The sequence below is a fragment of the Zingiber officinale genome, chromosome 2B, assembly GCF_018446385.1.
Source record: "Zingiber officinale cultivar Zhangliang chromosome 2B, Zo_v1.1, whole genome shotgun sequence".
Lineage (NCBI taxonomy): Eukaryota > Viridiplantae > Streptophyta > Magnoliopsida > Zingiberales > Zingiberaceae > Zingiber > Zingiber officinale.
The window spans coordinates 84308948-84327217 of record NC_055989.1 but is presented as its reverse complement, the minus strand read 5'-3'; the positions used below and the strand labels follow the sequence as shown (position 1 = coordinate 84327217).

The 18270-nt window shown below is 34.4% G+C and overlaps 3 protein-coding genes and 2 non-coding genes across 7 annotated transcripts; all 5 read left to right on the top strand.

The window, feature by feature from the left end:
• Positions 1–47: 47 nt before the first annotated feature.
• On the top strand, positions 48–2850 carry LOC122046138 (60S ribosomal protein L35-4-like). The gene is made up of 4 exons (XM_042606682.1): positions 48–177; positions 275–410; positions 518–674; positions 2598–2850. The coding sequence occupies exons 1-4, from the start codon at positions 174–176 to the stop codon at positions 2670–2672; spliced, it is 372 nt and encodes a 123-aa protein (XP_042462616.1). The 5' UTR covers positions 48–173; the 3' UTR covers positions 2673–2850.
• Positions 1938–2051, top strand: LOC122050016. The gene has a single exon (XR_006131237.1). It is a non-coding gene; the product is annotated as a small nucleolar RNA U19 (small nucleolar RNA).
• On the top strand, positions 2203–2313 carry LOC122050017. The gene has a single exon (XR_006131238.1). It is a non-coding gene; the product is annotated as a small nucleolar RNA U19 (small nucleolar RNA).
• Positions 2851–3853: 1003 nt separating the features above from the next.
• On the top strand, positions 3854–5487 carry LOC122046121 (caffeoylshikimate esterase-like). 2 transcript variants are annotated; one of them, XM_042606662.1, is made up of 7 exons: positions 3854–3928; positions 4018–4111; positions 4198–4377; positions 4458–4588; positions 4672–4809; positions 4895–4993; positions 5056–5487. In XM_042606662.1, the coding sequence occupies exons 1-7, from the start codon at positions 3902–3904 to the stop codon at positions 5353–5355; spliced, it is 969 nt and encodes a 322-aa protein (XP_042462596.1). In that variant the 5' UTR covers positions 3854–3901; the 3' UTR covers positions 5356–5487. The 2 variants fall into 2 exon arrangements, with proteins under 2 accessions (XP_042462596.1, XP_042462594.1); XM_042606660.1 differs by lacking the exon at positions 3854–3928 and having other exon boundaries at positions 3961–4111.
• Positions 5488–9622: 4135 nt separating this feature from the next.
• LOC122046117 (actin-101-like) lies at positions 9623–12363 on the top strand. Of its 2 annotated transcripts, none has more exons than XM_042606654.1 (5): positions 9623–9756; positions 10687–10757; positions 10855–11248; positions 11326–11939; positions 12030–12363. In XM_042606654.1, exons 2-5 carry the CDS (start codon positions 10698–10700, stop codon positions 12093–12095), a joined length of 1134 nt encoding a protein of 377 aa, XP_042462588.1. In that variant the 5' UTR covers positions 9623–9756; positions 10687–10697; the 3' UTR covers positions 12096–12363. The 2 variants fall into 2 exon arrangements, with proteins under 2 accessions (XP_042462588.1, XP_042462589.1); XM_042606655.1 differs by having other exon boundaries at positions 9649–9756; positions 10695–10757.
• The last annotated feature ends 5907 nt before the right edge of the window (positions 12364–18270 follow it).

Genomic DNA, 18270 nt, shown 5'->3' with positions numbered 1-18270 from the left:
AAAATGAGCCAGTAGTTTTTCCGGCCCAAATATAAATGATTTAATAGGCCTTTTATTCGGTCCCAATTTACGGTCTATCGGCCCAATTAGGGCTGCCTGATAATGCACTATATTAGTCCTCGTGTCTTAGGGTTTTCTTGCGGCTGAGGACGAAGCGAGGGGGGAGGCTGGCGATGGGTAAGCTTTCGCTCTCTTCAGATGAATGCTTCTCTCTGTTTTTTTGGGTGACTTGGAGGTGGATTCGTTCGATCTTTTTTGCGATCGTTGGTTGCAGCGAGGATTAAGGTCCATGAGCTTCGCGGGAAGACGAAAACTGAGCTCCAGAATCAGTTGAAGGAGCTGAAGAATGAGCTTTCCCTCCTCCGCGTCGCTAAGGTGACCGGTGGTGCGCCCAACAAGCTCTCGAAGATGTCAGCATTTCTTTCTCTTTCTCTCTTTTTTTCCATTTGACTTATGCAAGCGACACTTTGTTTTGCTTATAGGTTCTTAAAGTTTGAATCTTTGTTTTGTTTGGCAGAAAGGTGGTGAGATTGTCGATCGCGCGTGTGCTGACTGTGATCTCGCAGAAGCAGAAATCTGCGCTAAGGGAGGCTTACAAGAAGAAGAAGCTCCTCCCGCTTGATCTCCGCCCCAAGAAGACGCGTGCGATCCGCCGCCGGCTTACCAAGCATCAGGTAACTCTTTTTCTTTGAGGTTTCTTCAACAAAACGTGAATAGAGTGATTGGACAAGGATTAATTCTGGGATTTCTATAATGCTTGTGCCTGGTTAGTCTGCTGTTGATTCTGCTTTCGTGTTGCGTTTAGTTACTTATTTCTTTATGAGTGTTGTATTCTCCCCCAAATTTGAGTTTCGTCCTCTGATTAGGCAACGCGTTTTTGCATGCCTTGGCTCACGTTCAAACATTCATGCCTCAAAATAGGTCATGCCCAGCATCATTTGATGTTTAGAATGTAGTTTATTGTATTTTAAGTAATCTGCACAGTCTAATCTGCCTTTTTCTCAACATACATATTCATGTTTTCTTTCTTTTTTTTTTTGCTTGATTATTGGTCTCAGGGAACCCGTCAACTCTCCTATGCTATACCCAACCCCAAATACGCTATTTCTCTTTCTCCTTTTTTGTGTAGCTAAATTGATCATCAAGCCTCTTTGATTGAATCATCCTTGGCTTTGCCTATTTTTAAAGCACTATGAACATATAGCAAATAGCTATGTTTTTTAATGGCTTATTTCTAAATTCAGTATGATCTTTATACACACACATATTTGTACTATTTGGTAAAAAAAATCCAGCCCATTATTGATTTTTAGTATCTGAATAACTTTTATTTCCAAAAAAATTGTTATATGGGATTTTTTATTATTAGAAATACAATGGAGAGTCAAATGACAGATTTTGTCATGTGGAATTAATAGTTGGAATAAATACTTTGAGAATTTCTCATTAAGGTTTTGTAAGGAGATTGCGTACAAAATTTATGTAAATGTGTGAATTTGTTAAAGATGGAATACTATTAGATAGCCTAGATTTGAAATCTGAGCACTTTGTGGTAGATTTCACAGTTATACTTAATTTTATCACAAAACCCCAGTACTTGGGCTAGAATTTGTAGTTTTGCTTGATTTTATCAGTAACTATTAACTTCAATCATTTGTGTATAGGATCCAGTGCAAGAACAGGAATTTTTATAGAAGATTCGATGATTCAGTAGTCTTGAGTGGAAATCCTACTCCATGTTGACCCCTTCATTAATCATACTCGTTTGGACATGAGCCACTAATGGTGTTGCATCGTATCATTCTTTATGCTCTGTTCCATTCTTATCATTGTCATCTATCACACATTGGGACTTCACATGTAGGTGCCCTCTAATGTTAATCCTGTATTTTTGTTGCCTCTTTGAGTAGCCATGTGGTGGCGAAAGCTCTATAGCCATCTGGCTTAGTTAGGGGGCGCACAGAAAAGGGAAGTTTTCTCCCTGCGAGGCCTTTATAGGGGATTCCATCACTCATCTCCATGTGGTATCCCCCAAACAGCCTTGAACATTATTTATTTATTTATTTTAAAAATAACTGCCCATATATTTAGTATCTCAGCACATCATCTGTTAAGGACCAGAGTGTGTTTCCTTGGAAAGAGTAAATCCTGTGTTTACATTGCCTCTTTGAGTAGCCATGTGGCGGCGAAAGCTCTTGTGCCATCTGGTTTAGTTAGGAAGCGTACAGAAAAGTGAAGGTTAACCCTGAGGCCTGTTTTTGAGGGGACTCCATGTATCTCCTTGTGATACTCCCCAGGCAGCCTTGGACATTTCTTCTTCTTCTTGTTCTTTTCCTCCCTACAAAAACAAGTCAATAACAACAAATCCTGTGTTTGCTACTCAACATTAATTGTCAACCATGAAGGATTAGGAGGTTTTTTCTCAGCATGAACTATCCTGTGTTTTCTCGGCAAGAACTACAAAAACTAGTTGGACTTGCTGTAATCTGCACCAATTTTTTGCCATGATCAAAAAATTTTCACTGTGGAGATTGAGAAATTATCTGCACTTTTTTTTTTTTGCCTCATTGTGCTTATTCTCCACCCAACAAATACAGGAGTCTTTGAAGACAGAACGTGAGAAGAAAAAGGCGAGGTACTTCCCCCTGAGGAAGTATGCCATCTTAACTTAGATATCAATATTGTGATTCTTAAGCTTTGCCAGATTTTGTTATTTATATTGGAGTTCCAATTCGATCAAGATTCATATGTTTTCATCTTGTTATGCCATTAGATTTGTTATTCTGGAATTGTTCATCTGATCCATTCTAGAAAGTAATTTACTAATTTGCCCCTTCTCTTCTGTATAAACAGCATTGATCTATTTATGTTTCTACTTTTTCTTGTTATCTAATAATAAGAAAGTTTGATCTCTCATGTTTCAACTAAACTGAATCACGCCGGAGCAAAGTATTCGGTTGAAAATTGAACCGAATTGACCGAATTTTTGATAAAAAATGAAAATTTTGAACAGATGAAATATCGATTAACTGAATTACTCAAGTTTTCTCAAACAAAAAAAAAATCGGTACCATCCATTTCTTTTTGAATAGGTAATTCTGAGCATTTGGAAGTTAACTGAATTAACTGAAGTTTTCTCAAACAAAAAAAATCTGTACCATCCATTTTTCTTTTTGAAGAGTTAATTCTGAGCGTATGGAAGTTTGCTTTTTGACGAGGAAGAGGAAGCTGGCATTCCAGACTTCTTAGCCGGCATTCCCTCACGTTCCATTCTGACTTATTCTAAGTGTTTGGAGTCAGCGCAAGCCCATCTTCCTATCGAAGTACTGGTCTCATGCATGTCTTATAATTTTTTTTTTTTATGAATAATTTTTTAAAATGAAAAATAAATAATTTGTAAACAACACGCAGGGAATAAAGCTTCTTCATGCTGCAATAATAAATAAACACCTCTTATTTTTTCATTATATCTTTTTTTGTTATTTCTAAAACCCTAAACCTAGAAACTCTTTTTCGGAATTACCAATTGAGAAGAGCCATTTTGAGATAATTGTTCTCTAGATTTCTTTCTAAAAAAAAAGATTTATAAAAATCAGAAAAAATATATATATATATAATATATAGCAAAGCTGCCACCGTATCTTCCGTCAGATCCCCAAATTTATCCTGCTTCTTTCCAAAAAAAGAAAAGAGAAAAAAAAAGCCGCAAGAAGAAACGGCGAACTCGTTCTCCACGAGGTCAAACAAATCCAACGCGCATACAATTCACAATCTCTATCCCCACACGTCCCCAACGTTGACAAGTCAACTCCGGTCCGTATATATATCAGGCGATTTCTAGTCCATCATCTCCATCACATTCCAATCGAAATTCTTCTCTCTGCCGGACGACGACGTCGCCATGGAAGAAGGCATCAAATACGAAGAGGTCGGCAATTGGAGAGGAAGAAGAAGAAAAAAAAAACCCTTCTGTTTCTTTCTATGAAGAAGAACTCATTGAATCTTTGCCTTTTTCAGGAATTCATACTCAATTCAAGAGGAATCAAGCTCTTCACTTGCAGTTGGCTCCCTCAAAACAGAGAACCCAAAGCTCTCGCCTTTATCTGCCACGGTGCGTGCCCTGCAATTCTCATATGCATTCATTCATTCATTCTCCTAATGAAATCATCTGATTTGTTTTCTGTTTTTTGTTTTCAGGGTATGCTATGGAATGCAGCATCTCAATGAGAGGAACTGGAATTCAGCTAGCCAAAGCAGGCTATGCAGTTCATGGGATTGACTACCAAGGCCATGGCAAATCTGAAGGACTGCAAGGCTTCGTAGCCAACTTCGATGAGCTCGTCGACGACTGCTTCGATCATTTCAGCAACATTTGTGGTATGTATGTATGCCAAATCCAATACAAGGAAAAAAAAAGGAGGTATAGATCGCTTAATCTCTGTTTGTTCTTTTTGTAGAGAGAAAAGAGAACCGAAGGAAGATGAAGTACCTATTTGGGGAGTCAATGGGAGGAGCAGTGGCTCTCCACCTTCACAGGAAGACACCAAACTTTTGGGATGGAGCAGTTCTGGTGGCTCCAATGTGCAAGGTTAATTAATGTTCTTTCTTCTTATTTAAGCTATTTGGTGTAACAACTCTAAGGTTTTAACATGTATCTATCTATCTATGCAGATTGCTGAAGAGATGAAACCGAGTCCAGTGGTGATCAAGATACTGACATTGCTAACAAGAGTCATACCGACATGGAGAGTGATTCCTACCGAAGATATCGTCGACAAGGCTGTTAAAAGACCAGAATGGAGGGAGGAGGTAAAGAAGATTCATCTTTGTGTTTCTGAATTTCTTCGCGATTGGGAAGATCAGGTTTCTTTACTGCAAGTAAAATGCTTTGCAGATCAGAAAGAATCCTTACTGCTATAAGGGAAAGGTCAGGCTGAAGACTGGCTATGAACTTCTCAGGGCCAGCTTGGACACAGAAGTCAATCTTCATCAGGTAAATTTCTCTTTTCCGTGGCGATGATCGAAGTTCAGTGCTGATAATTCTGCATGATTTAGGTTTCCTTGCCGTTCTTGGTCGTTCATGGAGATGCTGACACAGTGACGGACCCAAAAGTGAGCCACTGCTTGTATGAATCAGCATCCAGTGAAGATAAAACTCTGAAGATTTATCCGGGGATGTGGCATGCATTGACGTCAGGAGAGTCCCAAGAACACATCGACCTCGTGTTCTCTGATATCGTCTCGTGGCTAGATCGGAGAACCGAATTTGCAAACACCGGAATGGAGACAGAGCACAAGACTAGCCATGATCCCAGACTCCACACTCCTCTCCATGCCAAGGAGCTGACACTTTGATCACAATTTATAAGCTTGAGAAGAAGATTAATTTTCACTAACCATCATTTCTAAGGTAATTATGTAATCCGGAGTTATAGAAAGACCTCTAATGAATCATCTTCGTTGTCGTATACACGACGATATAGCCAACGACAGTCTGTGTAGATTTGTTGTTTTAATGCATATATTGGCATACCAAATCTAGTTTTCTTAGGGCCCTAGGGTGCATTGAGGTCCATCTTGGTTTGCTTAAAGATAACTAGAATAGAACTACATAGATAACAAACTCTATCCATACAAAATTTATCTAAAATAATCTCAAGATTATCATCGATTCAATGAAGCTCATGAAGACATATCTCTAATTGATATGATAAAGTTGGATCAAATACTATGGAGGTAAATAAAAAAAAAATGATTAATCAGGCTGGGTAACATCGAATTTGAGATTACCGGCCCGGTCTTATAGAAATTTCCCATCGATCACGAGAATAAATTGGGAAGTATTCACAGCGGACAGCCCAACATCCTTTAATTGTGTGCTCCATTTAAAAGAAAAATTTCTATAAATTCATCATAGTTAAGATTCGAATCGTGAATACGTGATGACAATCTGGATACCCTATCAATCCACCATAACCTGGGGCAGAGGCAAATAAGAATCTTGAAATGGATTATCAACACGTGTCGATCGCAGAGAATCTGCCCAATTATGGGCTTTATAGATATAACAATTATATTTAACAGCAAAGAAAACAGCTTTCTTCGCTAGCAATTTTTTTAATAAATAAAATATATATATATATATATATATATAAGGAAAAAAAAGGTTAAAAAGGAGGGACAAAATAGCTGTGTTTTCATCATTTCCACGTGCATTCGCCAGTTTGTATAATTGGCACAAATAAAGTTGCCAGATAGGCTCCCACTCGCGTGCATCCAACGTGTAAATGGGAAGCAACTTTGCATTAATTAAAATGTAAAAATCTCTTCTTATTTTCCTTATCATAAAAATTCTCATTTTTTTTAAATCTAAATTTTATTTTGAGCAAAAAAAATTAAGCAAATATAAGCACAATTAATAATATTTTTATTATTTTAATATGATAGTATTTCATTTATAACAATTTAGATTAACTTGAGATAATTTTACTATTGTAAATTTTTTTTATTAAAATTAATAAAATATGGATTGAAATAAAAATATTTTTAATTTTTTTCTATTAATTAAATATAATATTAATATTGTTAAGAATCTTTATTTAGGAGAAAAAATGTTTTTATTTGGAGAATAATATTTATACAAATAGTTTTTTTAATAAAAATAAATCAATTTTTTTAATATAACAACAAATGATTGCGCTTACTTAGCAACGTTTCTTCGTAATACATCCTTAAATTATAGAGGAAAATAAATTATAACATTAATTTATAGCCAACTGTAAAATAACAAATAAATAGTAAAAAAATCTGATAATATACACTACCAAAAATTTAAGGGGGCGTTTGGTTCTCTCTTAGGAATCATAATGAGAATGAGTATCATAGTATTATGGAATGAGAATGGGTATGAGCTGGGGTATCATTCTTGAAAATAATGTTTGGTTAGTTAAATATTTTTAATCGGAATGAACCTAAATTTCCTTTTTTGCCCTTATAGGAAAATAAGACAAAAAATTAGATGAGAGAGAAAGTTGAATGTGAGAGAAACATATGATGAGAGAAAATGATGAGAAAGAAAGTGTGATAAGAGAGAAAGTGTGTTGGGAAAAAATGAAGAGAGAGAAAGTATGATGAGAGAAAATGAGGAGAGAGTGTATGATAGGAGAGATTGAGAAGAGAAAAAGTGATGGGAAAAATGAAGAGAAAGAAGATATTATGAGCGAAAATGAAAAAGTGAGGAGAGAGAAAGTACGATAAGAGATGAAGAGTGATGGGAAAAAAATAAAGAGAGAGAAAATATGATGAGAAATTGAGGAGAGAGAAAGTATGCTAAGAAAAATGAAGAGAGAAAAAATGGAAAAGTGAGGAAAGAGAAAGTATGATGAGAGACAAAGAGTGATGGGAAAAATGAAGAGAGAGAACGTATGATGAGAAATTGAGGAGAGAGGAAGTATGCTAATAAAAATAAAGAGAGAGAAAGTATTATGAGAGAAAATGAAAAGTGAGGAGAGAGGAAGTGTGATGAGAGAGAAAATGGATTAAGAGAGAAAGAGTGATGGAAAAAAATGAAGAGAGAAAAAGTGTGACGAGAAAATGAGAGACTGGGAAGAGAGAAAGTATGATGAGAGAGAAAATATGATTAGAGGAAAAAAAAAAAGAGAGTGTGATGAGAGAAAATGAAGAGAGAGAAAGTATGATGAGAGAAAATGAGGAGAGAGAGAATGCTAAGAGAGATTGAGGAGAGAGAAAGTACAATGAGAGAGAAAGTGTGATGAGAGAGAAAGTATGATGAAAAAATAAGGAAAAAGTGTGATGGAAGAGAATGAAGAGAGAGAAAATGAGGAGAGAGAATGTATGATGGAAGAGAATATAGAAAGAAAATAGTAGAGAATGTGTGATGAGATAGAATGAGGAGAGAAAAAGTATGTTGAGAGAGGAAATGTGATGATAAAAAAAGGAGAGAGAAAATATGATGAGAGAAAACAAGGAGAGAGTGTAAAATAAAAAAAATTGAACAAATATACTAAGGATATTTTTGTCTAAAATTTAATTCACATTCCTATTCCATCAAAACCCAAAGGAGGGGGTGAGTTTCATCCATATATAAATTTTTGGGTTTCATTCCAAAATCTTGATTCCATTCTCATCAACCAAATATAAGGTTTGGGAATGAATCCATTCTCTCATTTCTAAACCCATAAACTAAATGTCACCTAATTATCTATTACCTCTAACTAATTCGCACTATGCGAATATAAAATAAATTGTAAAAAAGATAATGTAATGAGAAAAATAAGAAATAAATTTGTCTACCCATTATAACAATGACTGTAATTATAGAGTTATTATTATTATTATTTTTATTATTGTAATAATGCATGTATCTATACGTTATGACTTGGCTAGTCCCAGAAGTGACCATCATTTATTCAACTAAATGATAAATCGTAAAGTATAAATAGTCTCATATGGTAGTAAAAAAATAAAATTTGTCATCCCAATAATTTTACATAGTTCATCTCATAACTATCTACGAGGAGATAAATCAGTAAGCTATAGTTAATCAATATATAGAAATGTTTTTTTCCTCGATTTTATCGAGATTGAAATCCTTATCTTATGATAATAACTTTGTTCCATATTAATTAACTCAATCTTATCCCGAAAATGTACAATTAGTGGCATAGCCCAATAACCCAATTGTTCAAATAGTTCAATAAGATGATGAGTTCCTTATTGGATCCCTCAGTGTATGGCAGAATTTGTTGAAGCATTGCTATTATACCGGGTTCCAGTTTTTTTATCTCATTATTTTGTTAATCGACATAAACTTTATATATATATATATATATAAAGTTTATGTCGATTAATTCTAGAATGATCAATTTGATCTTATGAAAATATTTTCATTAACTATGAGGATAAATCAAAAAATACTAATAGTTGATGATCCATGAGTCTAACGTTCTTAGGTTGATCGTACACTAAGAAAAATTTATCCATTAATTCGTTGAAACTGAGACTCCATTTGTTGGAATACAATCAAAATTTCATATTGAAAAGATATGAAAAAATATCATAAGTTTAAAAAGATATAAGATATTTTCATTAATATAAGACATTGTAGGTAGAGTCCAAAAATAAAATTATGAAGGTTTAGATCTAAAGTGGATAATATCATGTCATTGTAAAAATATTAAATGTCGAATGACTCAATATCACCGCTCTTGACTAGATATAAGCAGATAAATTAATATAAGTATTTTTACCCTAATAAAAGGAGCTTAGAAATTCAATGGGATATTTTGCATCTAACTGATGAGACAACTACCCATATAATTATCAATTATACCCACTATTATCAACAGTATTGATAATATACAAAAATTTTCATTTCAACTCCCTAAGATTTATTTATTTTTAAAATGCCTTATAAAAATTTAAAAATATTATCATTTTAACCCCTAACTACTTGTACATAATGTATACTAACAATATTTTGGTCAAATTTTCCAATGAATTAATCCTCAATAAAGACTCCTTTGACATGGGCCGGCCCAGATAAGCCCGGTCCAAGCACGGTCTAATTAAACCGGTTTGGTCTCCTTCAGAGATTATATAAAGAAAGTCACCTACTTCCTCACCACTATTGCTATATCTTAGTTTTGGCGAAGAGAGAACTCCCTCTCTCCACCGAAGCCTCGTCCCGATCTCTCCTCGAGGTCGGATCTCGCTCAGATCGCTGTCCTCTACCAGGTTAGCGCCTACTCCTCAGATCTTCTTGTTCTTGATCTCTTCTTCCATGCGTTTTTTGGTTGGGTTTCGCTTGTTTGTTGCTTGCGTCGCCGGGATCTGGAACTGGCTGCTTAGGTCAGTGAATATGAGGATCTGTGGTTCGTGGCGTTGTTTACTTGTCGGATTTTGACTCTTTAGATCAGATACAGTGAATCCGAATTGATCGGTTGTGTTTTGACTAGCCAAATCTGTGTTTTTTTCTTCTTTTTTTTTCGGTGTTAGGTTTTGAGGGAGATCGCCGATCTAATTTGTTCCTGTAGTAGTTTCAATTTAGTGGAAGTTAATACTGCTGTGATCCCAAGTAGGCCACTTTAAAACCAGCTAGTACAGTTGATGTCGGATCTCAGTCCTCTGTATTTTCTGTGCTCTCTTTTTTCGTGTTATTTATTTTTTATTTTTTAACTTTGACAGCGTTTCCGTAGGGATCTGATCTTGCGTAGCTTTCCAAAACGGATGCTCGAATTTCGCGACATCCGAGATTCCTGTTCTTCTCTTTTGCTGTTTACCTTATTATTATTATTATCGTTATTTTATAATATCAGGTCAAGTCTTCAGTTTGTCGTATGAACCCATGCTTCCGGAGAATTGATCTTTCAAAGTGTGGAATTTGTCTCGGCTCTGACTTTCTTGTTGAAGAATTGTTGATTGAACATTTCTAACTTATTCAGCAAGCAATGAGTTTTAAATAATTAAACGGATAATGGAAAATTTTGTTTTTCTCTTTTAGCTTTCGTGCAATTTGACTGCAGTGGTAGATCTGCAAAAGAACAGTTACTATGTTTTCATCTTCGAAGCTCTTTTAAATCATTAGTGTATAATAGCAGTTGGGTCAAGTACACAACATTTTTTTTTCTTGTTAAAAAATCTCCTTTCTTACATGTGTTGCCATAGATATATAGAAAATGGCTGATGCTGAGGATATCCAGCCTCTTGTATGTGACAATGGGACTGGAATGGTCAAGGTTAGTTTTCGCTCATTGGAGATTAGCATTCAACCCTTTTGGCCACTTCAGTGCTTTGATTTATACCTGGAAATGACTCTTTACTTCATGTAAAAAGGCTGGATTTGCTGGCGATGATGCACCTAGGGCAGTCTTCCCTAGTATTGTTGGCAGACCTCGCCACACAGGTGTTATGGTTGGGATGGGCCAGAAAGATGCTTATGTTGGTGATGAAGCACAGTCAAAGAGAGGTATTCTCACATTGAAATATCCAATTGAGCATGGAATTGTGAGCAACTGGGATGATATGGAAAAGATCTGGCATCACACTTTCTACAATGAGCTTCGTGTTGCTCCTGAGGAGCATCCTATTTTGCTCACTGAAGCCCCTCTCAACCCAAAGGCAAACAGGGAAAAGATGACACAGATTATGTTCGAGACTTTTAATGTACCTGCTATGTATGTTGCTATTCAGGCTGTCCTTTCACTCTATGCCAGTGGTCGAACGACTGGTTAGTATATTCTCATTGTTGATTTCTGTTGGTACTTTTGTCATCCCAACTAAGATGCCTGTGGCACATATTCTCAGGTATCGTGCTTGATTCGGGAGATGGTGTGAGCCACACTGTCCCAATTTATGAAGGATATGCTCTTCCTCATGCCATTCTTCGGTTGGATCTTGCTGGCCGAGATCTCACTGATTGCCTGATGAAGATCCTTACTGAGAGAGGCTATTCATTCACCACCACAGCTGAACGGGAAATTGTAAGGGACATTAAGGAGAAACTTGCCTATGTTGCTCTTGATTACGAACAGGAGTTGGAGACTGCCAAGATCAGCTCGTCCGTGGAGAAAAGCTATGAACTTCCTGATGGGCAGGTTATCACCATTGGTGCAGAGAGGTTCCGATGCCCAGAAGTACTCTTCCAACCATCCTTGATAGGCATGGAAGCTGCTGGAATTCACGAAACAACATACAATTCTATCATGAAGTGCGATGTGGATATCAGGAAAGATCTATATGGCAACATTGTGCTCAGCGGTGGATCAACTATGTTCCCTGGTATTGCCGACCGTATGAGCAAGGAGATCACAGCACTTGCACCGAGCAGCATGAAGATTAAGGTGGTTGCTCCGCCGGAACGAAAGTACAGTGTGTGGATCGGAGGCTCCATCCTTGCATCCCTCAGCACCTTCCAGCAGGTGAACATCTCTGTTCATTAGTTCTACTACCATGGTAGGGTTTTTCCATATACCAACTGTACTTGATAATTACATTTTCGAAATATGTAGATGTGGATTACCAAGGGAGAGTATGAAGAATCTGGTCCGGCAATTGTTCACCGGAAATGCTTCTAAGCACCCGACATGCATCTTTGGCAAGTTTTGCTCAGCTTGTTCAATCTGGTATTTGCCTCTTTCTGGGATTGAATCATGGTTTGGTCGATAGTATCAGGTAGTGCTTGTGATGCCTTTTGTTGCTGAATTGGGTTGTTAAAGAAGCTTTCTCCTGTAGGCGCATTTGTAATAGCAGGGGATGTGAACAATGTGTATCAACTTGGTAATATGATTTTGTATAAGTGCATATGACACTAATAATTGAATTTTGATTTGGATGAACGATAAATGATTAAAGTTAGATTCTTTGTGATTTGATATTTTTATTAAGTGTGTAAAAATTGATAGGTCTAGAGGATCTGATATTAGGTTGAAGTTTTGTTAGTATGAAGATTGAAGTCTAGATAGGTCAAAATATGACTTGATATTTAATAAGAAATCTAGCTAGGTATGTGAGATTTGACAATTAGTTGAAGTCTAATTAAATTTGTGGACCTGACAATCGATAGAAAGGTCTGGTGGGTCAAGAGATAAGTTAAGTGATTGTAAATGGTAAGTGAATGAAAGTCGTTGGAGGAGAGTGATCTAGTGAGAATGAATCCCGGTGGAACTATAAACATCATTCAACTTAGAGTCATTTTAGATGTCTAAATTGATATCATAATTAAATCATAGTTTTGGAAAAACTGTGCTAATTTTATTTTACAGGTTATTTTTTGTTATTGGGCTAACATGAATTTACAAGATTGAATTGCATAAACAAGCCTCGGATGAACAATGTCCGGGGTGTTTCAGAGGTGCGAGGAAGCGTCTTGGAGTTGTGTGGAGGCACCTTGGACCTAGCGGAGGTGTCCACACGCATATAAACTTTGGGGATATAAGTTTACTGCGCGAATGCGCCCTGGAGTGTGTTGGAGGCACCTCAGAGTACATTGGAGATCCCTTGGAGCACTTGGAGGCGCGCTCGCACGGATAAAGGCAGAGAGGGCTTATGAGCTAATAAAGCTAGAATTTGTGAGATCAAGTTTGGGGTTAAAGGCATCTCGGATGAGATTGGAGGTGCTTCAACATTCCTTAAAAGCCATGTTCAGCCAACAACTTATACATAACTTCTATACGAGCTCATACAACCATTTTGCCATTTCGATTTTGTTGTGCTACTAATCTACAACTTTTAACGTTGCCAGCATATCGACACACAAGCATTCAACTTTGACATATCCGTGTTGTTAACAATTTAATTAAAGTTATTTACTATATTGCTAAGGCAGTGTATGTTTGTTACACTGTCGTTCTTCATAATCTTATATTTGATTACTCTACTAGGAGTTTACCGGTAGAAAATTTAGTGAAATACTCATCGATAAGTTTAAGGGACATGAGTTTTAGAGTAGAAGTCGTCGAAGGTTTCAAACCAAGTAATCGACTGTGTTATATTTTTCTTGTGCTTTCTCACTTTTCCTTTGAATTTCAAAAAAAATAATTTTTTTTAAATACACATAATTCAACCCTTTCTTACATGCTCATTGATCTTATAAGTGATATCGGAATCAGGTTGCTCTAAATTGGTGCAACCACCAATTGCGCTGGGGTTTTTTAATTTTGAGTTTTTTTTAATTGTATCTGAATTAGTACAATTACCTCTTCAGATAAGTCTTCTCGTTACGATTTCTCCGAATTACTTGAAATTAGTGTAACACCACTTGAACTCTATTTTCTCTTTTACCTCCCACACTACTTACCCAAGACCTAGACAATTCATTTTTTCTTTGATTTTCTTTGGTACAAGTGTTGATCCAAATGACCTAAAGTGAAGGGTACAACATTGCTCACCCCCCACTCTTCAGCGGCGATGATTTATCATACTGGAAAAAGAGAATTGAAGTGTATCTAAAGACAGACATCGATCAATGGTTCTCCATTCGACAAGAATATAAAGTGTCAATCGATGAAGCAACGAAAGTAACCTTCAACCCAGAAATAGGAATTTAGAAATGAAGAAAAAAAACTCAAATTGACTCAAAAGTACAAAACACTCTTCAATGTGGGTTTACTAAAGAGAAACTCAACCGGGCCGAACCTTTCAAGAATGTGAAGGAACTCTGGGATAAATTGATTGAGCTGCACGAGAGCACCAACGACGTAAAAGTAACAAAACGGGATCTTTTATTAAATTCTTTATTTAATATAAAGATACCAGATAGAAAAGCCACCAATCAGTTACAGGATCACGGATATCCTGAACGAGCTCCACCTAAATGGCCACCAACTGGAAAATCGGGACATCATAAGGTACGCCCTAAGTTCATTTCCGTGAAATATATTATGGACATCAATTGTAGATGCCTATAAAGTTTTGAAAGATCTCTCAAAGTTAAAATTAGAAGAACTATTTTACGAACTAGAATTATACGAACATACTAACGCCAAACAGATTGACAAGGATATTGCCTTTTTTGCAGGTCTCATAAACCAGGCAAAGAACAAGACTAAACCTGAGTTAGAATCTGAGTCTGACTCAAACTCAGATGAAGCAGAGCAACTTGTAAATATGGTGAGGAAGATATTTAATTACTAGGAAGAAGAAGAACTTCAGCAAGAAGGACCTTCAGAAAATGATCAAGCCCAACTCCAACAAATCAAGCATCACCTGTTTCAGGTGCAACAAAAAGGGGCATTACAAGTACGAGTGCTCAAATATCAAGGAAGACAAGCCAAAGAAGTTTAAGAAGAAGAAGACCGTCAAAGTGACTTGGGACTAGTTATCTTCGGAAGAATTGGACAATGATGAACTGAAGCAGAACAACTACCTTACACTAATGGCAGCCAGGTCGGAATCAGAAAGTGGGTCGGAATCAGAAAGTGGGTCGGAACAAGAAGACGAGTCTGAATACGAGTCAAGTCATTGATCCGTATCGATTTTTGAAGTTTCCAAATAGGTAAGCTCTAATTTATCTATTCACTTTTTTAAATCATTGCATGCATGAATAAAAAATTAGTTATATTTGAAAAAGAAATTAAACTACTCCTTAAGAAAAATTAAGATCTTAAGGAACAACTTAAATCAAATCCAACAATTGAACCAGTTCAATCTAAAAATCTAACTAGTTTCAAAATTTGAAGAAGAAAATTCTAAATTGAAAGGTAAAGTTGTAAAATTTAGAGAACTTTTAGAAAATTTTACAACGAGATCCAAAAATTTATATATGATACTTGGATCCCAAAGATCGATCTATAACGAATCTGAACTTGGATACAAATCCAGCTTAACAAACAAAATATTTATTTCACTAATAATTAAGAAAGGCCTTGTGCCTCGCCACAATCTGGAGGTCGATTTTAGAGATGTATATTTAATTGACTAACGGTTAAATCTGAATCAAACTTAAAGTCAAATTATTTTCAAAATAAGATTTGATACTAAACGTCACATAAAATTGTAGAACTCCCTTAGTTGAAAATATAAATCGGATGAGATGAATAAGTATTAATTAAAATTTTTAAGTTAAACCTAAAAATTAAAACTAACTAATTAATCTTTAATAATTAAATTATAAATGTTAAATAATATTAAAAACGTAAACAACCTCTAATCAAAATTAAACTGTTAAATAATTAACCTTTTAAAATTAATTAACTTTTTAAAATTGAACTTTTTAAATGAATCCTCATTTTAAAATAAATTAACCTTCTAAAATTAAATGTTTTAAAATTAATTAAACTCTTTTAAATTTAATTAATTAAACTTTGAATTAACTTTATTAATTCAATTAAAACCCAAAGGGTGCGTTTAGTTTGCACGTTTTTCATTTTTATTTTTTGAAAAACGTGCATTTCTGAAATAACGACAAACTTAAAAGTAATTGAGATATGTAACATTGAACTTAAATCTAATTTTATTATTAGAAAAGTTCTACTTGTTGAAAACTTTAAATTTAATTTACTTAGCATTAACCAATTATGTGATACCAGTTATAAGGTTAGATTTGTCGTCTAAATGTTTGATTAAGCACACAGATAATCCTAATATTAGACTTAAGAGATTTAGACATAACAACATCTATGCAATTAACCTAACCAACTCCTTACTTAAGTATCACTTGATACAAAAAGAGGAAACATGGCTGTGGTATAGAAGACTATCCCACACTCACTTTTGAAATATTACGAAGTTAAATGACTTAATTAGAGGTTTACCAAATTTACCTAACTTTGAACAATAATTTATAATGCTTGCCAATAAGGACAATAAATCAAATTAAATCACAAACTGACTAATCAAACTCAAACCAATTCTATACTAAAATTACTACATTTAGTTCTGTTTGACTCATATGGAATTAAATCAATCAATGGTAGTCTATATTGTTTAATAATAATTGATGATTATTCAAAATTTACTTGGGTAAAATTATTAAGAAACAAAAATGAAATATTTGAAATATTTAGTAATATTTGTAAACAAACATAAAACAAAAAAGATTTAAAAGTCAAAAGAATTAAGAGCGATAATGGTGGAGAATTTAAAAACCATAGGTTTATAAAATTCTACTTAGAAAATGACTATCACCAAGAATTCTCATGTCCTAAAACAACTCAAGAAAATGGAGTAGTTGAAAAAAAAATAGAACCTTACAAGAAGCCACTAGAACAAGGCTTAATGAATATCAACTACTCAAATATTTCTAGGCTAAAGTTATAAGTACAACTTGATATGTCCAAAATAGAAAAAAAAATTCATAAAATACATAATAAAACTTCCTATGATATTTATTATAATAAAAAACCTAATATTAATTATTTTAAAGTATTTAAATGTAATGTCTATATTTTAAATATAAGAGAATATTTAGGAAAATTTACATCAAAAATTTAAAATGAAATTTTTGTAAGGTACTCTCTAAATAGTAGAACCTATAAAGTATACGACAAAAGTACCCTAACAATTGAGGAAACAATAAATATAAAATTTGATAAAAACTCTAACCCTAAAAAATCTGACTAAAGTCAAACCCAATTTGAACCAATAGACTTTGTCAGCTCTAGCTCTGATCAAGGGGGAGATAGTGAAACCCTAAATCAAATAGAAGAACAAAAAAATGAACTAACTCACCCAGAAAAAAATCATCAAACACAAACTAAGTCTAGAATAATAAGAGTTAGCTCAAACCACTCAATTAAACAAATAATAGATGACCCAGATTTGAAGGCCTAAACCATATTGACATTTAGAAATCTAAGCCAAATTACACTAATTTCAAAAATTGAGCCTAAAATAATAGAAGAGTCGTTACTTGAACTAGATTTGATTATAGCTATTCAAGAAGAATTGGTCTAATTTGAAAGAAGTAAAGTTTGAGATTTAATATAATTGCCCAAACATAAAAAATTCACTGAAACAAAATGAGTTTTTAAAAATAAACTAAATGAAAAAGGAAGTTTGTTAGAAACAAAGCTAGATTATTAGCTTAAGGGTTTAGTTAAATAGAGAAACTTGATTATAATAAAACTTATACCCAGTTGCTAGACTTGAGTGATCTATTAGAATGCTACTAAGCTATGTAACCCATAAAAGATTTAAACTTTACCCAATAGATGTAAAATCTACCTTTTTGAATGGGATAATCAAGGACGAAGTTTATGTAGACCAACCACCCAAGTTTGTAAGTCTAGATCATCCTAACCACGTACTCAAACTAAAGAAAGCACTATATAATCTAAAATAAGAACTTAAGGCATGGTATAAAAGGTTATCTACTTATTTAATTTCTAAAAGATTCAACTAAGGTTAAGTTGACTTAACCCTTTTTTTAAAGAACTTTAAGTAAGATATTTTTATAGCCCAGGTTTATGTAGATGATATAATATTTAACTCAACAAATTCAAAATTTTTGTAAGAAATTATAACCTTAATGGAACAAGAATTTGAAATGAGCTTGGTAGGTAAACAAACATTTTCTTAGGCTTACAAATTAAACAAACTAATGAAGAAAATTATGTATATTAATAAAAATACACAAAAGAATTACTTAAAAAGTTTGTAATGGAAAATGCTTGTAAGATATGACAAATTAAATAATAAGTGTTATTGGAGTAATAACCTTATTGGATTTTCTAGTTATTTTTAGAAATTTTTCAGGATTTAAGCGAAGTCCGTATGACACATTTAAGGAGATGAATGAATTGGGATTAGGGA